Raw genomic sequence first — 25,043 nt, forward strand, 5'->3', positions numbered from 1 at the left:
TGTACTTTTATGTATGTATGCATTCTTATGGGACCTGTTACGAGAATACTTAGCTGGAATGTGAGGGGAATGGCGGATGCTACAAAGAGACACGGTCTGTTCCGTTACCTATCTAGGTATCAGCCGGCAATAATATGCTTGCAAGAAACGCATATGACCAAACAATCTATACATGTCATGCAAAAGCCGTGGCTGGGTTATTCGGTGCATTCCGTCTTCTCCTCGCATTCCAGGGGGGTTAGTATCCTGGTTCATAAGAATATCATATTTGAATGTCTCAGGGAATGTGTGGATGAAGAGGGAAAGTTTATAGGAATGCATTGTGTGGTCCAAGGGATGAGAATGGTGTTAGCGACAATCTATATACCCCCACCATTTTCCTCGGTGCCTTTAAGGAAGCTTATGGAGTTTTTGGCAGAATTTTCGGAACTTCCAATGTTAATAGTGGGAGATTTTAATAATGTACTTGACAGTTCGCTTGATAGATGCCAGATCACACCTAGCCGTAGTAATACGGGTGAAACCTCGTTTGCAAGAATACTGAGGGAAGTAGGTCTGATGGATGTATGGAGAGAGACCCACCCCCTGGACAGGAAATACTCGTGTTGCTCTTCGACCTATGGCTCCCTGTCGCGTATAGATCTGGGTCTGGTAAATGCTCATATGTTCCCGTTTGTACAGACCTCAGAGTATCTTTCTAGGACCCTATCTGACCACTCCTTATTTAGCATCGCCCTTGATATCTCTGTGACAGCCAGGCCGGGGGTTAGGTACTGGCGACTAAATGCCTTTTGGTTAAAACTGATGGGTGACCCGTCCGATATGCTTCAATCCCTTAGGGAATATTTTTGTATAAATGAAGGGACTGCGTCTCCGTTAGTCGTCTGGGAAGCGATGAAGGCCTTCCTCAGAGGATCCTTTATTAAAACAGTCAGTCGGATTAAATCTAAATCTAGAGAGCTTGATCGGCAGAACCATGATAATATGAAGATAGCGGAGGAAGCTTTTGTGTTAAATCCTTCTATCATAACAAGCAATACCTTGAAGACTAGGCAGGAGGAGTTGAGGTGTCACCTCTTGGAAGTAGCAGAGAGGAAACGACTGTTTTACAAGCAGTAATTTTTTACTGAAGGTGAGAGTGTAGGCCATATGCTCTCGGTTATCGCAAAAGCGCAGCAAGGGCCACAATGTATATCTGGCCTGTTAGATGCTGGCGGCGTCCTCAGGCGTGATACGGATAACATTTTGAATATACTGAATAATTTTTATTCCTCTCTGTATGCTTCCAAGGTGACATGTTCGGATGATGAGATTGACGCCTTTTTAGCCACATTAAATCTCCCTAAGCTTTCCAGGGAAGACAGAATGCGGTTAGAGGAGCCGATTGAATTGGAAGAAATGAGGGCGGCATTAGCTGCTATGGCTAACGACAAGGCTCCAGGTTTGGATGGGCTCCCGGCGGAAGTATATAAGTCCTTTGCGGAAGTGCTGCTCCCGGAACTTCTGAAGGTATTCAATTATTCCAAGGAGAGGGGGGAGCTACCTCCGTCCATGCAGGAGGCGGTAATAGTAGTCATTCCTAAGCCGGACAAGGATCACTCTCTCCCTGACTCATATAGACCGATATCGTTGCTCTCCACCGATGTTAAGTTGCTTGCAAAGGTCTTGGCCATGCGTCTGTCTAAAGTGATTCTGTCTATCATACACTCTGACCAGACTGGCTTCATGCCTCAGAAATCAATGTCAATTAATATTAGAAGAGTGTTTGCCAGTATTCAACTTCCAGCTGACAATGTTGGAGATAGAGCTATCCTTTCTTTAGATGCGGCCAAGGCCTTTGACAGCATTGAGTGGCGATTCCTGTGGAGAGTTATGGCGTATATGGGATTTGGAGATGAGTATATATCCTGGGTCCGGGTGCTATACTCTAAACCCAAAGCATGTGTCAGGGCGAATGGAGGGGTGTCCCCCAAGTTCTGTCTGGGCCGGGGTACTAGACAGGGGTGCCCGTTGTCGCCTCTGCTATTTGCAGTTGCGATTGAGCCATTAGCCGCAGCGATTCGTAAGTCACCGGACATTCGGGGGTTCCAATATGGGACAGTTAATAATAAAGTGGCGATGTATGCAGATGACACTTTGCTTTGGGCGCCTTAACTTTGACCCGCTGGTTAATAAATTTCGTAATGAAACTAAGGCATGGTGTAAACTATATCTGTCGGTGGCGGGAAGAGCTAATCTCATTAAAATGGTGTTGATGCCCCAGCTACTCTATGTTCTACATAACGCCCCGGTCTGGCTGTCAAAGTCCAAATTTGTTCCAATCAATGCTACTTTCAGGGAGCTCATATGGCGGAAGGGGCGACCGAGAATTAAGCTTGAAACGTTGCAATATCCTAAAACAGAAGGGGGCCTCGCAGTGCCAAACCCCTGGGTGTACTTCCTGGCTGCACAATGCCAACATTTTAAGGGGTGGATGGAACTAAAGTCGAGTGAGATGTCGTGTCAGTTGTTTAAGCATTGCTTGTCCTCTAATGACCTACTGCTGATCCTTGAGACTAAGGGGGCTGGAAAGAGTGGTCCGATGGGTGATTTGGGACACTTGATGCAGTCCGTGTGGAATAAGGTCAAGCTCCTGAGGGGGGTTTTCGGCAATACGGAATACACTCCACTGTGGGACAATCCCGTGCTGCCGGAATTCCTCTCCCTGTCTGAGTTTGGGGCATGGAAAAGGAAGGGTATTCTGAGGTTGGGCCATCTTTTGGAGGAAAAGAAGTTCATGTCATTTACCAGATTTCAGGAGAAGTATGATCTGCCTAGAACTCACTTTTATAAGTACCTTCAGGTGAGACACGCATACAACTCCACATTTAAAGGTACGACTATGGTGGCTGGGAGAGATGCTGCATTGCACCAGATTCTGTCCAGGGGGGGCGAGGAGAGGTATGATTTCCTGTATATACAAGCTGTTGCTTGATAAGTTTCTAATGTCACATCCGCTTGCGGCTAAAAGTAAATGGGAGAAAGATGTTGGCGAATTAACCGATGACCAATGGTCTGACATACTGGAGGCGGTACCTCTCTCTTCCTTGAGTGAAGGACGTAAACTCTCGCAGCTGTTTATTGTCCATAGAGTCTACAAAACACTTTTTTTGGTTCCGTATAGGGTTTAGACCCACGGATGAATGTCCAAGATGCTCTGTGGTGTCTGCAGATTTGTTGCATATGATGTGGACGTGCGAGAGGTTAGGGAGATACTGGGAGTTGGTACGTCAGACAATACAGGATGTTTACAAAGTACGAATACCCTCTGACCCGAAAGTGTGTGTGTTAGGATAGGTCTCTGAATTGGCCACCGGTCAGGTGCAAAAAATAGCTATAGGTAGAATGTTATGTCGCTAGGAAGTTAATTGCCCTACATTGGATACAGACAGCGCCGCCAACCCTAGGAAAATTCCTAAGTGCGGTTGACACAATGCTGAGTTATGAACGGATGGTGTACCAGAAGCGTGGATGCCCAGCGAAATTTGAAAAATTGTGGGATCCATGGCTGTCGTTTCGACGTCTGAATAGAAATGTTTAACAATGTGCCTTTGTATTTTGCAGGTTAGGGTGGGGTGGGATTGAAACTTGTTTACTACACATAGTTTGGTGTCCTTTTTGTTATTAGCCCTATGGACAGTATGTCTCTATGTCATCCTTGTACGTAATGTGATAAAACGTGTATTTACACTGTAAAATGTTCAATAAAAATGATCTGATTTAAAAAAATAAAATAAATGGCTGTTGTCCTATTAGTACACACAAAACCTGTCCTAATCACACAGGAGGACAAGTTACTTCACAACACTGAGGTAAAGAGCTGCCTCATCCTCCTCTCTGCTCTACTTGTCAGGGATTATGATCCTGAATACAGATTATAAGATCTTCAACTCAGTCTCAGTAGGAATGGAGTCCATAAGGAGACATGAAGTACAGAGAGGACTGACAGGACAGACTGTGGTAATGGAGACTGCATACAAGTGCTGCTGCTCATTATCTACACCCCCCACTATCCCCTCTGTACTTTATGTATCCTAATGGACTCCATTCCTACAGAGATTTATCTGAAAATCATATTAAACTGTATTCAGGATCATAATCCCTGACAAGTAAGAGAGGAAGATGGCGTAGCTCTTTAACTTGTCTTCATGTGTAATTAGGACAGGTTTTGTGTGGACTAGTTAGGATGGTTGCCATTTTATTTCTCCTAATGATTGCTCCCCGGACAAAACGAGCCATTATAACTAATGAAAGGTATTTGGTAATCTATTTATAATGAAGTAATGTTTAAGTATTTCCATTTTCTTAATTCCCGCAGTGCCCCGAAAAGCAATACAGTACCCGCTGTTTGGGGACACATTCCTTAGAATTTTTAGGTTTCACCTGAAGAACGCTCCAGTAGTACTTACCATTATACGTTATTCTTGGCTTTGTTAAGCACATCACAAGGTGCAAATCCATTTCATCTGTGGGAATGAATTTTGAGCAGACTGGGCACTTAAATCCTGTAAGAAAAAAGAAAAAGTACATGTAAATATGCTGACATTCATACACTATGGAGCTGTAAAGTGATGCTGCAGAATGTCAGTACAGATAACTGCTGCTAATTATACGGTCACAGGGAACGGCTTTGTCAGACTTCATCTACTTGTAAAACTAAACCGAAAAGCTTAACATAGAATCAGAAGAAGGCATCTGTATCAACGCCATTTATGAGAACGCCATTAAAGCCTCCCTCCACAGTGGATACGCAGTATAATTGCTTCCTTTTTCCTTACAAAAGTGGGAAAAATGGAGAGTTAGGATGGATTAGTGGAATATATTGTTACCAGTAGGGGGGCTATACAGCTTTTTGGAGTCCCTTAATGCCCTTTTAAACAGTTTTTTTTGTGGTGGTGGTAACATAAAAATAATCACTGTCGGCAGCACATGCGACTGTTATATCAATATGCAAACTGTATGGGGGACAAACAATCGTACTAACGATCCTTCTTCCCCAAGTTTATCCCAGCCCAGGTTAAAAGCCCTTTAAATGAGCACCGATCCACTTGTTATATCGTTGATTGGTGCTCATTAAAAGCAGAAATCAAGCCATGTGAACTGACCCTTACCGTGCACAGGCCCCTAAACATGTACTGTATCTCTGTTACCAGTCAGGGAAGTACTCAAGAGTTTCTAAAAGTATGCAGGTAGCACCCAGGGGATTTTGATTCCCCATTTGTGATTTTCACTTCCATTTTTCTGTTATATTAGGACATTGCTCACAGCGCATTAATAGAGCACCACATTAGGGGATTAAAGGGAATGTGTCATAAGTACATGATCTATAGTTAAAATCAAGTTCTTATGTTAAACTTTTTTGGTGATTTTTTGAAATCTTTAATTGTCCCCATCTATTTTTTTAAATTCTAAAATCATACAGTTTTCTCGTCGTCACTATGCGTAAAATATGTTAATACATGGGCCATGCACACAATAGAATGAAGCAGACCTCACTGACTTCTATAGGAGAGGAGTCCTGTGTAGAGGTCAGGAGGGAGTAGATAAGCTGTGATATCACCTATTGTGAATTGTGAATCTTGTGTTATCTATGCAGAGGTGATACCTGTCATTGTAATTCTGCCTGTGATAATGAGATAACTGCTGAAAAGTGATCTGTACGGAACAGGACGTCTGAACATATTAAACCAAATGGGCAGCTGACCAAATTGCACAATTTTAGTTATTTTTTTAATAAACACTATAAAAATATAGAAAAAACAGAAAAATTTGATTTAAACAATAGATAATTTTCTGATGACACATTCTCCTTTAACATTAGACTTGTGGTTTATATTAACATTTCTTGCATTGCCATGATATATACAAGAATAAAGGAAGCTGCTGAAACAACAGACTGGCTATAAGGAACGGAGAGATTTAGAACTAAGATACGAGAAGAAATTAATGAAAGAAAGGCATAAACTCCTGTCCCTTCGCCTTCTGATGGATTTAATATCCTGAAAAACAACTTTGCGGTCTTCCCGCTGCTATGCCTACGAATAGCAAGATGGTGTCTGTTACTGATACAGTGAAGATGGGCTTTAGTAACAACCGGAGACAGACATTTTGAATTTCACCGTCATTACTCATCATTTGGAAACTGATTTTACTTATTATACAGATTTTTATTTTATTTTTTACAGATATTTCTAGTCATTTTTATAAGGCATCAGGCCACAAAAATGGGAACTTCGATACATTATATCAGGGATGCACAACCTTTTCTAGTTGGGGGCCACAATGTCAGACTGAACCAATTCCAAGGGCCAAAAATAAAACTTAAAGGGGTATTACCAATGTAATGGTAATAGGACTCCCATGTAATGGGGGAATACATGAAAGATACATGTGAGCAGCCACAAGACATACATGTCTGTTACCAGATAGCTGGGGGCCCGCACAGAAGAGTATTGAGGGCCACATGTGGCCCCAAGACTGCAGGCTGTACACCCTGCGTTATATTGAGGCGATTTATATTAATGTAGGACAGTTTAGAGCAATTGTGGTAGGATGTAGGAAGCATCTAAGAAAAATGGCCTCATGCACATGGCCGTTGTTTTGGTCTGTATCCGAGCCGCAGTTTTGGCGGTTCGGGTGCAGACCCATTCACTTCAATGAGGCCGCAAAAGATGCCCATAAAAATGGTATCCTGACGAGTAAAATGGTAGACTACCTGATCCCCCAACACCCTTGCATCCCGGTAATCTACACTCTACCAAAAGGTGCATAAAAATAAGGAAAACCCCCCTGGGAGACCCATTGTATCCGGGTGCGACTCTATGTTCCAGGCGGCAGCAAAAATGCTTGACAATCTACTTAGACACTATGCCTTGAGTGGTAGATCATACATCCAGGATACCACAGATTTTTTAAAATAAAATCCAAAAGGTTCAACTAGGGTATAATGCCTCATTCCTAGTAACCATGGATGTAACGAGCCTGTACACCAACATCCCTACAGATGCAGGAATTGAATGCGTTAAGGCCGCTTTGCTTAAACAGGCAGAATTCTCCCCAGCTGAACAGGAATTTATACTGTCCCTGTTGTCATTTGTCCTCAAACGCAACTACTTTCTATTCGAGGACCAATTCTATCTGCAGACATCCGGGACAGCGATGGGGTGTAACGTAGCAACTACGTTTGCAGTCATCTATATGAACTCCTTTGAAGAAAAGGTGGTGTATCCCCACGCTATGTTCAATGAGTTTGCCTATTGTTGGGAACCATATATTGATGACATCTTCTGTATTTGGAAGGGCACACAGGAAAGACCTTCTTGTCTTTCATCAGGACATCAACTCTAGCGTCTCCTCCATCTCTCTCTCTCTGAGCTCCAGTCGGTCCGAAATCTCCTTCTTAGATGTCTGTCTCAAGGTAAGATAACACTATCATAACAGACCTATACACCAAACCGACGGATAGAAATAGTCTACTTAGGTTCAATAGCTTCCACCCTCCAGGCCTAATCGGGTCATTACCTCGATCGCAGCTGATGAGGGTTAAACGCATTGTTTCGGATCCATCGATGGTAGACTTAAGGTTAAAAGAGATGTCATCCAAACTCATTGTGAGGGGTTTCCCGGCCCATATTCTACACTCACATACTCACAAAGTATCTGATATTTCTAGAGGTAATCTACTGACACCTAAACTACGTACCGAAACACCAACCCAAAAACGGATCCCATGTGTGACTACATTCTCCCACCAGAGTATGGATGTTAAAAGAATTGTAAATAAACAATGACATATCCTTACCAATAATTTACCTAACATCTTTAAGGAGATGCCCCTAATGTCCTACAAAAGGGCCAAAAGCATCAGAGACCTACTGGTAAAATCTGACTATGGGAGCAGTAAGGGCACCCAGATTCAGACCACCATCATAGGTTTCCCCATCAATGGCACTTACCCCTGCCTTTCATGTGCCCAATGTAGCAATGTCACCAAGGGCCCTACTTTTACCCATCCAACGTCAGGTAAAACATATAATATCCAGGGCCACTTCTCATGCCAGACCAACTTTGTCATCTACCTCATCAAATGCCCCTGTGGGCTTGGCTATGTTGGCCAGACTATTCATAAAATAAAAGAACGTATCTGCCAACAAAAGTCCAATATCCGCACCAAAAAGACTGACGCTCCACTAGTCGAAAATTTCATGGAACATAAACACACCATCAGCCAATTACGGTTTCAGGTAATTGACTGGATTCCTCCTCTGAGAAGAGGAGGAGATCGCCAGGCGGTGCTGCGGGAGAGAGAGATGTCTTGGATTCGCCGGTTGTGTACCCAACAACTGATTGGACTGAATAAAGATTACCTTTAGGATGATTAGTATTAAGCATGCTTTGTCATGTGTCTTATATGTTATTGACATTTCTCCTATCTACTTCCCTTGCAGGACCAGAACTGTCCAGTAGCGGGTGGTAACATCCGTCAAGCACACTTTACGGTCCCGGTTTCCTTCATGGTGTACCATTGTGTTAAGCATCCAATGCGTCAATTCAAAGTGACCTACTGCCTGTGTAGAAGGTGTTTCATACATACGGTAGTGCAATGATCCTAGTTCTTTCAATCTTATGTGCATAGAATACCCCTGGTATCCCAACCCTGGGGTTGCATGTAATGATCGATGCGTCCTATATTATATAACTCCACGGCCACATGATTCTGTATGTTCCAATGACTTTGCCCTTCCATGATGGCCCTGGAGCTATATATTTCTGCATACGCTTCCCTAAAAATGTAATTCTACGGTTATATACACACACATCACGGGTTTTGACACAGATTTTGTGTGTTATACTTAATATTACTATGGGTATCTCCTGATGCTTAGAATCTGCCCTATTGCAAGATGGCTGCCCTTATATGCCTTGGGGGATAGCGCATGCGCCATACAGGTATGGCCCCCCGCAGTGTTTGTACCCCATATTTCTAACTTTAATATGGGGCAGCACAATATATATATATAGTGACATGCCTATGCTTAGAATCTGCCCTATTGCAAAGATGGCTGCCCTTATATGCTTTGGGGGATAGCGCATGCGCCATACAGGTATGGCCCCCTGCTTTGTTTGTACCCCATATTTCTAACTTTAATATGGGGCAGCACAACACATATATATATATATATATATATATATATATATATATATAGTTAGTAACATGCCTTTGCCAGGTGTCACGCGCGTCACTTCCGGTCACGTGACGCGCGCGTCAGATCCTGGTTGCGCTAGCCACCTGTGTCCCTAGCCTCGGTCTGGGCATAGTACCGCCCACCGAGGACATCACATGCCGCTAAACCACCAATGAAGATCCTTTAGCCACTATTTAACATGGCGCCCCACATCACACAACAAGCGTCGGCTGTACATACATCGTGGTCTTGACAGTGGTGAGCTTTCTGATAATACTTACATTCTTTGCATCAGTAGGGTCTTACTTGTGTTTAACAGAGTATTGTTTGCCCTTGGTCTCTTGTTGGTTCCCTCCCCATACTTTGAAATATTTTCCCATAAGTATGAGCAGACACTCCCAGGCGTCTCTTCTTTTTTGCTATTTCCTCATGTGATTTCAGCCTGTCTCTGGTGATGTGGCGTGGTACTTAGAACGGGCCTGCGGCAGGTTTTCTGCCGCAGGCACGTTCTGACTTCCCCGCCACCTCTCCCATCCCATGGCCTGATCCTACAGCAGATACATACTTCATATGGCATGGTATATTACCCAGGGCTCATTCACTGTCTCATGTCTTTGGACCCTGTCTCACCAATCATGTTCTTAATTCTGAACAGACGCGGTATTATGAATTCTGAACAGATGCGGTATAATCAGGTCTTAATAAACGCTGAATAGCTTATCAACTATTAATCTATGTACTTTATGACATACTAGGACATGTGGGGCTCAACCTCCCCTACTTGATATTTTGACTAACCAATCATGCCATATTGTTGTACGGATCTTTATTTTAAACTCTACAATCATGCCAATTTTTTACATAATTGTATAATCATGTGTCATGAATTTATGATGTATTTCCATCCTATGAACTTTTTTCTGTATATATATGTTCAGCCTGATGAAGGGCATATGTTAGCCCGAAACGTTGCACGCAACTGATATACCACTGACTCCGGCTGAAATAATATGAAATAAAATCACTATTTATCATCATCAAGGAGTGCTGTCTAAATATTTGTGTGATATCTATAGTTCTTGAGGTGGAGCTACAGAACACAACCCGGACGTGCACCCATCCTTGTCATTACTTGAAAAGAGTGCTGTGGCCTATTAACTTGAAAAGGCCGCAAAAGATGCGGACAGCACTCCGTGTGCTGTCCTCATCCGATGCTCCGCAAGAAAAAAAAAAAACCTGTCCTATTCTTGTCCACGCTTTGGGGACAAAAATAGGCAGTTATATTAACCACCTCCGGACCGCCTAACGCAGGATCGCGTTCCGGAGGTGGCAGCCCTGCGCAGAGTCACGCATATATGCGTCATCTCGCGATGGCCGAGATTTCCTGTGAACGCGCGCACACAGGCGCGCGCGCTCACAGAAACGGAAGGTAAGAGAGTTGATCTCCAGCCTGCCAGCGGCGATCGTTCGCTGGCAGGCTGGAGATGTGTTTTTTTTAACCCCTAACAGGTATATTAGACGCTGTTTTGATAACAGCGTCTAATATACCTGCTACCTGGTCCTCTGGTGGTCCCATTTGTTTGGATCGACCACCAGAGGACACAGGTAGCTCAGTAAAGTCCCACCAAGCACCACTACACTACACTACACCCCCCCCCCCCCCCGTCACTTATTAACCCCTTATTAGCCCCTGATCACCCCATATAGACTCCCTGATCACCCCCCTGTCATTGATTACCCCCCTGTCATTGATCACCCCACTGTAAAGCTCCATTCAGATGTCCGCATGATTTTTACGGATCCACTGATAGATGGATCGGATCCGCAAAACGCATCCGGACGTCTGAATGAAGCCTTACAGGGGCGTGATCAATGACTGTGGTGATCACCCCATATAGACTCCCTGATCACCCCCCTGTCATTGATCACCCCCCTGTCATTGATCACCCCCCCTGTCATTGATCACCCCCCCTGTCATTGATCACCCCCCTGTAAGGCTCCATTCAGACATTTTTTTGGCCCAAGTTAGCGGAATTTTTTTTTTTTTTTTCTTACAAAGTCTCATATTCCACTAACTTGTGTCAAAAAATAAAATCTCACATGAACTCACCATACCCCTCACGGAAACCAAATGCGTAAAATTTTTTAGACATTTATATTCCAGACTTCTTCTCACGCTTTAGGGCCCCTAGAATGCCAGGGCAGTATAAATACCCCACATGTGACCCCATTTCGGAAAGAAGACACCCCCAGGTATTCCGTGAGGGGCATATTGAGTCCATGAAAGATTGAAATTTTTGTCCCAAGTTAGCGGAACGGGAGACTTTGTGAGAAAAAAATAAAAAATATCAATTTCCGCTAACTTGTGCCAAAAAAAAAAAATTTCTATGAACTCGCCATGCCCCTCATTGAATACCTTGGGGTGTCTTCTTTCCAAAATGGGGTCACATGTGGGGTATTTATACTGCCCTGGCATTCTAGGGGCCCCAAAGCGTGAGAAGAAGTCTGGTATCCAAATATCTAAAAATGCCCTCCTAAAAGGAATTTGGGCACCTTTGCGCATCTAGGCTGCAAAAAAGTGTCACACATCTGGTATCGCCGTACTCAGGAGAAGTTGGGGAATGTGTTTTGGGGTGTCATTTTACATATACCCATGCTGGGTGAGATAAATATCTTGGTCAAATGCCAACTTTGTATAAAGAAATGGGAAAAGTTGTCTTTTGCCAAGATATTTCTCTCACCCAGCAAGGGTATATGTAAAATGACACCCCAAAACACATTCCCCAACTTCTCCTGAATACGGCGATACCACATGTGTGACACTTTTTTGCAGCCTAGGTGGGCAAAGGGGCCCATATTCCAAAGAGCACCTTTAGGATTTCACAGGTCATTTACCTACTTACCACACATTAGGGCCCCTGGAAAATGCCAGGGCAGTATAACTACCCCACAAGTGACCCCATTTTGGAAAGAAGACACCCCAAGGTATTCCGTGAGGGGCATGGCGAGTTCCTAGAATTTTTTATTTTTTGTCACAAGTTAGTGGAAAATGCTGATTTTTTTTTTTTTTTTTTTTTTCATACAAAGTCTCATATTCCACTAACTTGTGACAAAAAATAAAAACTTCCATGAACTCACTATGCCCATCAGCGAATACCTTGGGGTCTCTTCTTTCCAAAATGGGGTCACTTGTGGGGTAGTTATACTGCCCTGGCATTCTAGGGGCCCAAATGTGTGGTAAGGAGTTTGAAATCAAATTCTGTAAAAAATGACCTGTGAAATCCGAAAGGTGCTCTTTGGAATATGGGCCCCTTTGCCCACCTAGGCTGCAAAAAAGTGTCACACATCTGGTATTGCCGTACTCAGGAGAAGGTGGGGAATGTGTTTTGGGGTGTCATTTTACATATACCCATGCTGGGTGAGAGAAATATCTTGGCAAAAGACAACTTTTCCCATTTTTTTATACAAAGTTGGCATTTGACCAAGATATTTATCTCACCCAGCATGGGTATATGTAAAAAGACACCCCAAAACACATTCCCCACCTTCTCCTGAGTACGGAGATACCAGATGTGTGACACTTTTTTGCAGCCTAGGTGGGCAAAGGGGCCCATATTCCAAAGAGCACCTTTCGGATTTCACAGGTCATTTTTTACAGAATTTGATTTCAAACTCCTTACCACACATTTGGGCCCCTAGAATGCCAGGGCAGTATAACTACCCCACAAGTGACCCCATTTTGGAAAGAAGAGACCCCAAGGTATTCGCTGATGGGCATAGTGAGTTCATAGAACTTTTTATTTTTTGTCACAAGTTAGTGGAATATTAGACTTTGTAAGAAAAAAAAAAGAAAAAAAATCATCATTTTCCGCTAACTTGTGACAAAAAATAAAAAGTTCTATGAACTCACTATGCCCATCAGCGAATACCTTAGGGTGTGTACTTTCCGAAATGGGGTCATTTGTGGGGTGTTTGTACTGTCTGGGCATTGTAGAACCTCAGGAAACAGGACAGGTGCTCAGAAAGTCAGAGCTGCTTCAAAAAGCGGAAATTCACATTTTTGTACCATAGTTTGTAAACGCTATAACTTTTACCCAAACCATTTTTTTTTTTTACCCAAACATTTTTTTTTTAATCAAAGACATGTAGAACAATAAATTTAGAGCAAAATTTATATATGGATGTAGTTTTTTTTGCAAAATTTGACAACTGAAAGTGAAAAATGTCATTTTTTGCAAAAAAATCGTTAAATTTCGATTAATAACAAAAAAAGTAAAAATGTCAGCAGCAAAGAAATACCACCAAATGAAAGCTCTATTAGTGAGAAGAAAAGGAGGTAAAATTCATTTGGGTGGTAAGTTGCATGACTGAGCAATAAACGGTGAAAGTAGTGTAGGTCAGAAGTGTAAAAAGTGGCCTGGTCTTTCAGGGTGTTTAAGCACTGGGGGCTGAAGTGGTTAAAGGCTGTCTGTGCCGTTCCACAAATTGTGGAACGCACACGGACGCCATCCGTGTTTTGCGGATTCGCGGTTTTCGGACCGCAAAAAAATTTAACGGTTGTGTGCATGTAGCCATAGTGACATTCATCTTCAGTTACCCATTATTACTAGAACAAGACAACCTACATAGATTACGTTACTGGACATACACTGTCCTTACTGTTTTATGACTAAGCAGTGAATTGATGGTTAGTAAATGTATGTGTCCAGGACACTCCTGCACATTTCAGTATCTAGACAAAAGATTTCGCTGATAAAAAACATATTAAGAAGGGGAAGCTGCAGAATAAGGCCTCTTGCACAAAACCATATGTATTTTGCTGTCCGCAAAAAACGGATCCGCAAAAAATACGGATGACATCCGTGTGCATACCGTATTTAGTGGAACAGAACAGCTGGCCCCTAAAAGAACTGTACTATCCTTAGGAGGAACGGATATACGGAAACGGAATGCACATAGAGTACCTTGCGTTTTTTTTTAACGGACCCATTAAAATGAATGATGTCCAGCAGTATTGATCCCTTTAAAACATAACTTTTACTTATTATATTATAAAATAATACCACCGTAGTGGTTCACCAGTGAAAAATAGTGAGACAAACAACAATGATGAAAGATAAAACATGCTCCTGGGAGCCAAGCGTAGATGCACTGGTTAGGTGGTGAGTAAACACTGGGCAGCTGGGGGGAGCAGTAGGTGAGACTATCCTGTCCCTACGATCACCCTGACTGAATCCTCAGCCCAGGGACGTCCCCTGAAGGTGGAGACTCCCTGTCCTCGTGCCTGGGCTGACTGCCCTGCGTTTACCCTCCTCTCCAACAATAATGGTTACAAAAGAGCTCCCCAAAAAGCTGACGGGTGATATTTTGCGTCCTTGGTAACAAATTACCCTGAGGGACACCGATGGATGAGAAAAGACCAAATTATGTTTAGGTGAACGGGATAGGTATCACCTATGAACATAAAGGAGCCAAGCACAGGGGCATCAAGACGGTGCGTTCCCAGGCTGGTTCACATAAACCCCTACGCGTTTCCCCTATTACTAGGTTCATCAGGGGGCATTCACGGTCAAAGGTACAACCATCATCAAATGACAAGATAAATCAGATATACTTAAGATATAGTGGAGGACACAGGACCAGAGACGCAGATGATGATAGGCATAGGACCAGGGGACCAATTGATATGTCCCACCTGTAAAGAATAAAGGCATTATAAATTTGGGTGCTGGATATAAAGTATATCATAAAGCTCCTGCATCTCAGCACTTACTTAGTATCCTAGGCAATCAGGAGGCTAGGGGGCCCAAAAGGATGAGGGCCAGCACTTCACCCAAGAAGCTGTAAGCAAAAAGTTTTGCTTCTGGATATGACCCGCTTGACGTGCCAATCGGCGCCAATCTTGAACAGCTGGTAAGAGGGTATATAGGGAAATGAGAGAGCGTGTGAATGGCAGGAGGAACAGGACGTCACTGGGACGCAGCCTAAATGTAAGTAAGGACCATCTATCGATAGCTGATAAATGAACATCCTGGCATGTAATGTGCCTCATAGTATATGCAAAACTTTTTGCTTACAGCTTCTTGGGTGAAGTGCTGGCCCTTATCCTTTTGGGCCCTCTAGCCTCCTGATTGCCTAGGATACTAAGTAAGTGCTGAGATGCAGGAGCTTTATGATATACTTTATATCCAGCACCCAAATTTATAATGCCTTTATTCTTTACAGGTGGGACATATCAATTGGTCCCCTGGTCCTATGCTTATCATCATCTGCGTCTCTGGTCCTGTGTCCTCCACTATATCTTAAGTATATCTGATTTATCTTGTCATTTGATGATGGTTGGACCTTTGACCGTGAATGCCCCCTGATGAACCTAGTAATAGGGGAAACGCGTAGGGGTTTATGTGAACCAGCCTGGGAACGCACCGTCTTGATGCCCCTGTGCTTGGCTCCTTTATGTTCATAGGTGATACCTATCCCGTTCACCTAAACATAATTTGGTCTTTTCTCATCCATCGGTGTCCCTCAGGGTAATTTGTTACCAAGGACGCAAAATATCACCCGTCAGCTTTTTGGGGAGCTCTTTTGTAACAATTATTGTTGGAGAGGAGGGTAAACGCAGGGCAGTCAGCCCAGGCACGAGGACAGGGAGTCTCCACCTTCAGGGGACGTCCCTGGGCTGAGGATTCAGTCAGGGTGAGCGTAGGGACAGGATAGTCTCACCTACTGCTCCCCCCAGCTGCCCAGTGTTTACTCACCACCTAACCAGTGCATCTACGCTTGGCTCCCAGGAGCATGTTTTATCTTTCATCATTGTTATTTGTCTCACTATTTTTCACTGGTGAACCACTACGGTGGTATTATTTTATAATATAATAAGTAAAAGTTATGTTTTAAAGGGATCAATACTGCTGGACATTATTTGACTCTATGACCCTTTCTCATTGATTTATATTGATTTAGCTGGACATTCATTAAAATGAATGGTTCCTTATACGGTCCGCAGAAAAGAGGAAAAAAAACGGAACAGAAACGGAATGAAAATACATTCTTGCGCAAGAGGCGTAACCTGTTCCAGATCAGGTACGATGCTCTCAGTCATTTGCATCAAAAGTATGAAAGTTTACTGGAATTGTCCATACAGCTGTGCGCCATCACTCCCAACGCCTCCATGTTCAGTTCGGCCAAGGGTGCGTGTGTTTAATTCCTCTCTTTCTCCCTGACACGATCTGCCTGGGCGGAACAGCAAGGCCGTCACACACCTAAAATAGTCGAGTTTGGATGACTTCTCTGTTATGTGAATGGGGCCCAGGGTACATTCAAATGACAGTGAAGAAAAAAAAGGCTTTAAAAAAGGCAAAACGGTCCATTTTTAACATCTCCTTTTCACGGATGCCTTTCTGAAAAGCATCCATTAAAAACAGCCCATTTGAATAGTATGAAAACAGACAAAGTCGGACTTCCACAAGTGGCAAGTCTGCTGTGGATCTGGCCAAAATCTGTTACCACATAAAAAATGCCTGAAATGGGCTGGTTTTGGTAGCGGAACTGCTGGAGGAATCGCTGCGGGTGAGACCTTCAGCGTAAAGTCATACGCGCTAGACTGAAAACCGGAAGAGCAAGTCTGTTTACTCTGCAGGTTTTCGCCAGATGACAGTTCTGAGACTGTAAATGCAATGTGTGACATACCCTAAGAAATAGGAACGGATTCTACTGCAAAAGGGGAACAGAAATCCGTGAAAACTTAATGAAGAAAAAAATATATGTAAATAGGGAGACGGAGCAGATCTCCCAAACTCAGCGATCATCTGAGACACCACTGTTATAACCTCCCAACAACTTCTCAGCAAAGCACAAAACGCGTTGGTGACATTTATTAAGATCAGCGTTTTAGACGTTGGTCTTAATAAAGTCCCATAGCTGGAGGTGGATCCGCCAAAGTTATGAAAAGGCACCGGCCTCTCCCTAACTTCGGCGCATCCAGGGCCAGTCTGAACGTAAGCCACCTTCCTTGCTGTCTTACATTTAGACCATTTTCTACGCCTAAAACAGGCTGAGAAAATGATAAATGAGACGGGCCGGCTGCCCCCTTCCCCGCAACGCCCACCTTTTTTTTTTTTTTTTTTTAGACCTTGTACAAGTGGGAAGAAGTTTCAGATAGCGGTGAAACTAACCGTTGGGCCACAATCTGCGCCTGAAATACACCTAATTTAGTCATATTTCAGATTAATAAAATGACCCCCTTTGTTCTTATGACTGGTCGGGGGTTGGGTACCTAGAATGTCATCGTTCACAACTTTAACATCTCTATATCATGTAGTCAAGATAGGACATAAGTTTACTTATGGACCAAGGTGAGAGAAACACTTTATAAAACTTTTCGCTTTTCCTAAGGCCCCTTTCACACGGCGGGTTTTCCACACGGGTGCAATGCGTGAGGTGAACGCATTGCACCCGCACTGAATCCTGACCCATTCATTTATATGGGGCTGTGCAGATGAGCGGTGATTTTCACGCATCACTTGTGCGTTACGTGAAAATCGCAGCAAGCTCTATATTCTATGTTTTTCACGCAACGCAGGCCCCATAGAAGTGAATGGGGCTGCATGAAAATCGCAAGCATCCGCAAGCAAGTGCAGATGCAGTGCAATTTTCACGCATGGTTGCTAGGAGATGATAGGTATGAGCGACCCGGGTCCCCATTAAAGTAAATTCACTGCATTATTTTCCCTTATAACATGGTTATAAGGGAAAATAATAGCATTCTTACTAAATGCTGACTAAAATGTGGCTGTAGGGGTTAAAAAAAAAATATATAATTAACTCACCTCATCCACTTGATCGCGCAGCCCGCATCGTCTTCTTGCTTCTTCTTTCAGGACCTGCAAAAGGACCTTTGATGACGTAATCGCGCTCACCACGTTAAATGAATAGAACACCTTACCCAAACCCAAACTTCAGTGAAGAAGTCCGGGTTCGGGTACCACATTCAGTTTTTTTTTATCACGTGCGTGCAAAACGCATTGCACCCGCGCGATAAAAACTGAACAACACAATCGCAGTCAAATTTAAATATATTGGAAGAAATCAAGAAAGCGTACTTGGATTTAAAGTGATCGTGCCATGACAGGCAGCTATAAGACGCAGCGAAGTGGCTGGCGCTGTGACATGTGCGGCATAGACGGCACAGCTACGACCACGTGGTGGCTCTTGACCAATAAGACCAGGAGGCGCTGTTATTATAATGAATGGTGCCTGACTCCTTTCTTACTTTCTCTAGATGAAATTAATCATTTATTATCTGCTCAGTGAGTTTACAGCTAGATGGCGACACAGCCATGGATCGCAGTGTAGCGGTGATCCCATAGAAAGGAATGGGTTAGCAGCACAACTCACATGATTGCTGCAACTCCGACATGAGACTGTTGACTACTTCTGTGTTAATGACTAGACGAGTATTATGGGAGTGATACCTTTATTGGCTAACCGGCAAGAATCATAGTGCAAGCTGTCAGCGCACAGGGCTCCTTCTTCAGGTCGGATTACTAATGAATGAAACAGGCTCAATATTGAGGGCTATATTGCACTGGCCGATTTTCCAGCTGATAATTGCTAATGAGCGCTCGTTAGCGATCATCTGGCAGTGTAATACTGCTGCCGATGAACAGGCAATTTAGGCTTTTAAGCATGATTAAAAATCTGCGCTTGTCGGCGGCAGTTTGTGCTGCCTAATAGAAATCTGCCGCCGGCAAACCACCATACAGCATGGGGATGAGCAATGGCATAGCGATTTCTTCTCCCCATGCTGCGGAGGAGATCACTGCATGTTATAGCAGCGGTCTCTTCCACTAGCGAGCAAGCGATTGCCAGGAAAGAACGCTTCCCTCCCAACAATGCTTGCTCAATCGGCCTGTGAAATACAGGCTTTAGAGGCGGTAACAGCAAGACATTTGCATGGGGAGATGTATAATTAAGATAAGATGGAGCAATAAAAACTGTGGTTTTGTTACAAATAGCCAAGGGCAGCAGAGGTGATGAGTGTGAAGATTAGGGCTGACGTAGTGGCTGATAAATCCAGGTGTTATGCCTCATTGCCACGTCAGTGTTCGGTCAGTGATTTCCATCAGTGATTTTGAGCCAAAACCAGGTGCGGCTCTAAACACAGAACAGAATCAGATCTTTCCCTTAGGCCTCTTGTCCACGATTGTAAGGGCTCCATGCCCGTGCTGCGGACCACTTGAATGGGTCCACAAATCTGGAGGAGATGCGGTGCATTAGCACGGAACGGCACCCCACAGAAGCACTACGGAGTGCTTCCGTGGTGTTCCGTTCCGTGCTTCCGTTGTGCAAAAAAATAGAACTTATTCTATCTTTTTGCGGAACGGATGCATGCGGTCGGTGCCTGTGCATTGTGGACCGCAATTTGCGGTCCGCAGCACGGGCACGGAGCCCTTACATTCGTGGGCAAGAGGCCTTCTACTATCTGTCTGTGGAGGCTCCAATCCTGGTTTTGGCTCATAATCCCCAACGTGTGAATGAGGCTTTAAGCTGCGTTTGGCCGAAAGCTCTCTCTCCCGTCTCCCACCTGGCTGTATTTTCTATGGGCAGAGCAGAGAAAGCCACTGCCAGACACTTTAGGGAGAACAAAAGGATCAGGCAAAAATATTAATTTCATTTGATCCTTGTCTTGAGTTGGGGGTCCCCCCACTAACATAACCATTTCATAGGGAAGCAGCATGGCTGCCCCTGACTCGGTGCACATATTTTCATTTCAATGATGAAATATTACAAGGTTGAAGAGAACTTCATAATCCCCTGTCCAATCATATGCGATGTCTCTAAGTAAGGTGCTGGCATCTTATCTCAGGTGAACACTTGATGAAAGTCACGCTCGTCTCGGAGGTAACTGGTTTTTCCACAAGGTGAATCCAGATCTGTCTTGCTAGTTCTGACTGGAAGGAGTCAGACAGAAGAACCTCATTGTAAGGCCTCTTGCACACAAACGGATTTTCTTTCCATTCAGTTTTTTTTTGCAGACCGTATTCGGAACTATTCATTTCAATGGGTTCGCAAAAAAAGTTACTCCGTGTGCATTCCGTTTCCATATGTCCGTATTTCTGTTCCGCCAAAAAATAGAACATGTCCTATTATTGTCCGCATCACAGACAAGGATAGTACTGTTATATTAGGGGCCAGCTGTTCCGTTCCGCAAAGTACGGAATGCACACGGACGTCATCCGTATTTTTTGGTGAATCCTTTTTTTGCGGACCGCAAAATACATAAGGTCGTGCGCAAGAGGCCTAAGGAGTGGAGGGAAGAAAAACCTATCAGTCCTGACCCAGGTTTTAAGACGGGCCTGTAATCTCTTCTGACATGTTTATAGTAGTAAATAGTTGTATTCTTCTTAGGCCTCATGCACACGACAGTATTTTTCACGGTCCGCAAAACGGGGTTCCGTTGTTCCGTTTCCGTGTGTCTTCCTTGATTTTTGGAGGATCACCAGACATGAAAAGTGAAAAAAAAATCTAAGTCAAGTTTGCCTTGCAAATGATAGGAAAAAAAACGGACACGGATCACGGACGCGGATGACAATCTTGTGGAACGGATGCATGCGGTCGGTGCCTGTGCATTGTGGACCGCAATTTGCGGTCCGCAGCACGGGCACGGAGCCCTTACATTCGTGGGCAAGAGGCCTTCTACTATCTGTCTGTGGAGGCTCCAATCCTGGTTTTGGCTCATAATCCCCAACGTGTGAATGAGGCTTTAAGCTGCGTTTGGCCGAAAGCTCTCTCTCCCGTCTCCCACCTGGCTGTATTTTCTATGGGCAGAGCAGAGAAAGCCACTGCCAGACACTTTAGGGAGAACAAAAGGATCAGGCAAAAATATTAATTTCATTTGATCCTTGTCTTGAGTTGGGGGTCCCCCCACTAACATAACCATTTCATAGGGAAGCAGCATGGCTGCCCCTGACTCGGTGCACATATTTTCATTTCAATGATGAAATATTACAAGGTTGAAGAGAACTTCATAATCCCCTGTCCAATCATATGCGATGTCTCTAAGTAAGGTGCTGGCATCTTATCTCAGGTGAACACTTGATGAAAGTCACGCTCGTCTCGGAGGTAACTGGTTTTTCCACAAGGTGAATCCAGATCTGTCTTGCTAGTTCTGACTGGAAGGAGTCAGACAGAAGAACCTCATTGTAAGGCCTCTTGCACACAAACGGATTTTCTTTCCATTCAGTTTTTTTTTGCAGACCGTATTCGGAACTATTCATTTCAATGGGTTCGCAAAAAAAGTTACTCCGTGTGCATTCCGTTTCCATATGTCCGTATTTCTGTTCCGCCAAAAAATAGAACATGTCCTATTATTGTCCGCATCACAGACAAGGATAGTACTGTTATATTAGGGGCCAGCTGTTCCGTTCCGCAAAGTACGGAATGCACACGGACGTCATCCGTATTTTTTGGTGAATCCTTTTTTTGCGGACCGCAAAATACATAAGGTCGTGCGCAAGAGGCCTAAGGAGTGGAGGGAAGAAAAACCTATCAGTCCTGACCCAGGTTTTAAGACGGGCCTGTAATCTCTTCTGACATGTTTATAGTAGTAAATAGTTGTATTCTTCTTAGGCCTCATGCACACGACAGTATTTTTCACGGTCCGCAAAACGGGGTTCCGTTGTTCCGTTTCCGTGTGTCTTCCTTGATTTTTGGAGGATCACCAGACATGAAAAGTGAAAAAAAAATCTAAGTCAAGTTTGCCTTGCAAATGATAGGAAAAAAAACGGACACGGATCACGGACGCGGATGACAATCTTGTGTGCCTCCGTGTTTTTTCACGGACCCATTGACTTGAATGGGTCTGCGAACCGTTGACCGTGAAAAAAAATAGGACAGGTCCTATTTTTTTGACGGACTGGAAACACGGATCACGGACGCGGATGACAAACGGTGCATTTTCCGAGTTTTCAACGGACCCATTGAAAGTCAATGGGTCCGCAGAAAATCACGGAAAACGGAACAACGGACACAACAACGGTCGTGTGCATGAGGCCTTAAAAGAATTCTGGAGCCCCATTCCTCTGTTATTCCTCCGCCCCGCTGAATAAATTGACAACTTGCAGATATCAGTTGGAGGGGGGGGGGGGGGGGGGGGGTCCTCACACGCTGAACCTGTCAATTAAGTGCTGCCAGTGCAACACTAAGTAACGTCACAGCCCTCTGACCAGGAGAATTTTTATAGCCAGTTGTCAATTTCAATTTATTCACAACTATTCAGGAGGAATAACAGAGTAACAGCACAACACAGCGTTATGACAAAAGCTGCTTCTAATTAATACAATTATTTACCTCAAACATGTCAGGAGTGGTGACAGGTCCCATTTTAAAACTAGGATATGAAAATAATAAAAATAACTAAAAATAACTAAAAACCACACAGTCAGAGCGCCATGCAAGTGTCTGCTCACAGACAGCTAAAAGGGAAAATAAGTAGTTGCATTGTCTAGAATAGTGGTTCTCAACCTACGGTAACGTGTACATGTCCCAAGTTATATTGTGGGTCACTAGGGTATCTCGAAACCCAACTGTATCGCCATCCTGAGAGCACTGATAAAGTTGAATGCTGCGGTGGGGTGCGGGATCTGATGTCTCGCTTCCCGGCTGCAGGAACTAGGCCTGAAGGCTATCAGAGGCCGGTGCAATGACCTGATCAGCACACTGGAAGCAGCTGAGAACGTAAGGCGGAAGAGGGCGGTGTCCTACAGCGGCATGGAGGTAAGTATTTGTCTTGGGTATCGCTCTTTGGTAGCATGCTGTTAGGCCACTTTATTTTTGGGGAGGGTCATTATAATAACTGGAGGAGTACTATGGAGACATTAGTGCTATTGGGGACACTACAAGGGGGCTTTTTTTTTATACTGGCACACTTTTATAAGGGGGCATTAGTGCTTTTGGGGGTGCTATAAGGGGGGCATTTTTTCTACTGGCACACATAATGGAGCTTTATTACTACTGGGGGCACTACATGCAGGCATTATTATTTCTGGGGCACACCATGGTTGCTTTATTGCTACTGGGAGTCACTATGGTGGGTGTAATTACTACTGGGGGGGGATTTAGTAGGCATTAGTACTACTGGGGGGCACTATAAAGGGGAATTTTTACTACTGGGGCACACTGTGGGGGCTTTATTACTACTGAAGCAATATAGGTGGCGTTAATACTACTGGGCTCTATAGGGGCATTTGTGTTACTGGAGGCACTACCGGTGGCCTTTATTACTTATGGTAGCGTTATGGTGGTCTCAACTACTACTGGGGGCACTATAGAGGCACTATTACTGCCAAGGGCATTTTGGGAGCACTATTATTGTGGTACCCTGGCATATTATCAACTTAGCACAATTATTTTTGGGGGCACTGTGTCAATAATTTTATTGAAGGAGGCACAATCTGAGCAGTACAAATATTTTGAGGGGGACTATCTGTTTCTGCAGTATAGTGTTGGGGAGCACAGCAGGCACAATATTAGGGGTGACGCCTCAGAGCACTGGACAATGGAAAATCTGGGAGAGCTGACAATGGGTAAATGTGAGGTAGGGGAGTACATAAATTGTAGGCAATGCAGAGCATCACTCAGTTGGGGGTGCTTAAGGGGGCATTAATCTGCACTCTTTACGGTGGGGAAACTTGAGGTGACATCACTGTGAGAGGTCATCAGTGTGAGCAATCATCACTGGGTGAGGGGGCACTTAATAGGGTATCACTGTGTGGGGGCCAAAAAAATGCGGATCGGATGCAGACTGAAAATATGATTGCGTGCATGAGGCCTAAGACTGGTTTATAGTACCTGTAACCAGAGGGCAGCTTGGAGAAGCCCCCTACCACACCTGTCAGAGATGAAGGCCCAATCAGATAAAAATGGAGAAGACTAGAAGGCATCTCTTTCATGGACATGGGTAATAATAAGTAAAGCTCAGATGAGCAGCACCATCACTAGGGTACTGGGCTCAGTCCAACTAAGGGCACTACGTTTGGTGTATGTTCTCCTGCACGTTTGTTTGGTTCTCTTCCCACACCCCAAAAACCTGCCAACAGGTAATTCAGAATTTAGACTGAGCCCCAATAGGAAGAGGGACTGATGTGTGTGTGTTGCACATGTAAGCGCTACATAAATCAATCTACAGTCCTCATATTGATTTTGATGGTAGAATGAACTTCCTTGGCAGTCTAGTAGATTGGTCTCCATAGTAACCATGTCAACAGTCGTATCTCCATTACTAAAAAATTCCATGTGGTTTCTACGGTAACAGAGTAAAATGTCATCTAAACCAGAGATTTTAGATGCTAAGCCTATAAAAATAACATCCAATCTTAGTGCGTATTAATTCCCTGGACAGAACACAGAAAACCAAAATTGTCATGGGGTTATTTAATAGAAGTGGGAAGATAAGACATCTGCCAGGAAAATACTCAACATCGTAAAAATAATGGATGATCACACACTTCATCAATAATTCAGATTTAGGGCCCATTTAGACGGCTGTAGTGCTTTGCGGATCCGCAAAACACGGATACCGGCCATGTGCGTTCCGCAATTTGCGGACCGCATATGGCCGCAACCATACTAGCAAATGCCTATTCTTGTCAGACAATGGAGGTCTCAAGACACCTGTATGAGTTACAGAGGTGACCGTCTCCACATGTGGCCTCTCCATGGTAGTTTATGGGAGCTGAGAAATAGTAGGCTTTTGCCACAACACCCATAGTCTTCAATGGAGAGAGTCACACGCATGCATGGTCTCCTCCTCGGACTCTG

At 44.0% G+C, this 25,043-nt stretch overlaps 1 protein-coding gene across 2 annotated transcripts in view; it reads right to left on the reverse strand.

The window, feature by feature from the left end:
* ZNRF2 (zinc and ring finger 2) overlaps positions 1 to 25,043 on the reverse strand; it is a 165,785-nt gene that overhangs the window by 59,889 nt on the left and 80,853 nt on the right. For both annotated transcript variants that reach the window (XM_040433463.1, XM_040433462.1), the window contains exon 2: positions 4,449 to 4,544. In XM_040433463.1, coding sequence (XP_040289397.1) covers positions 4,449 to 4,544 — 96 coding nt within the window. The remainder of the gene's footprint in view (positions 1 to 4,448; positions 4,545 to 25,043) is intronic.

This window comes from Bufo bufo, chromosome 5 (genome assembly GCF_905171765.1).
Source record: "Bufo bufo chromosome 5, aBufBuf1.1, whole genome shotgun sequence".
Taxonomy (NCBI): Eukaryota; Metazoa; Chordata; class Amphibia; order Anura; family Bufonidae; genus Bufo; species Bufo bufo.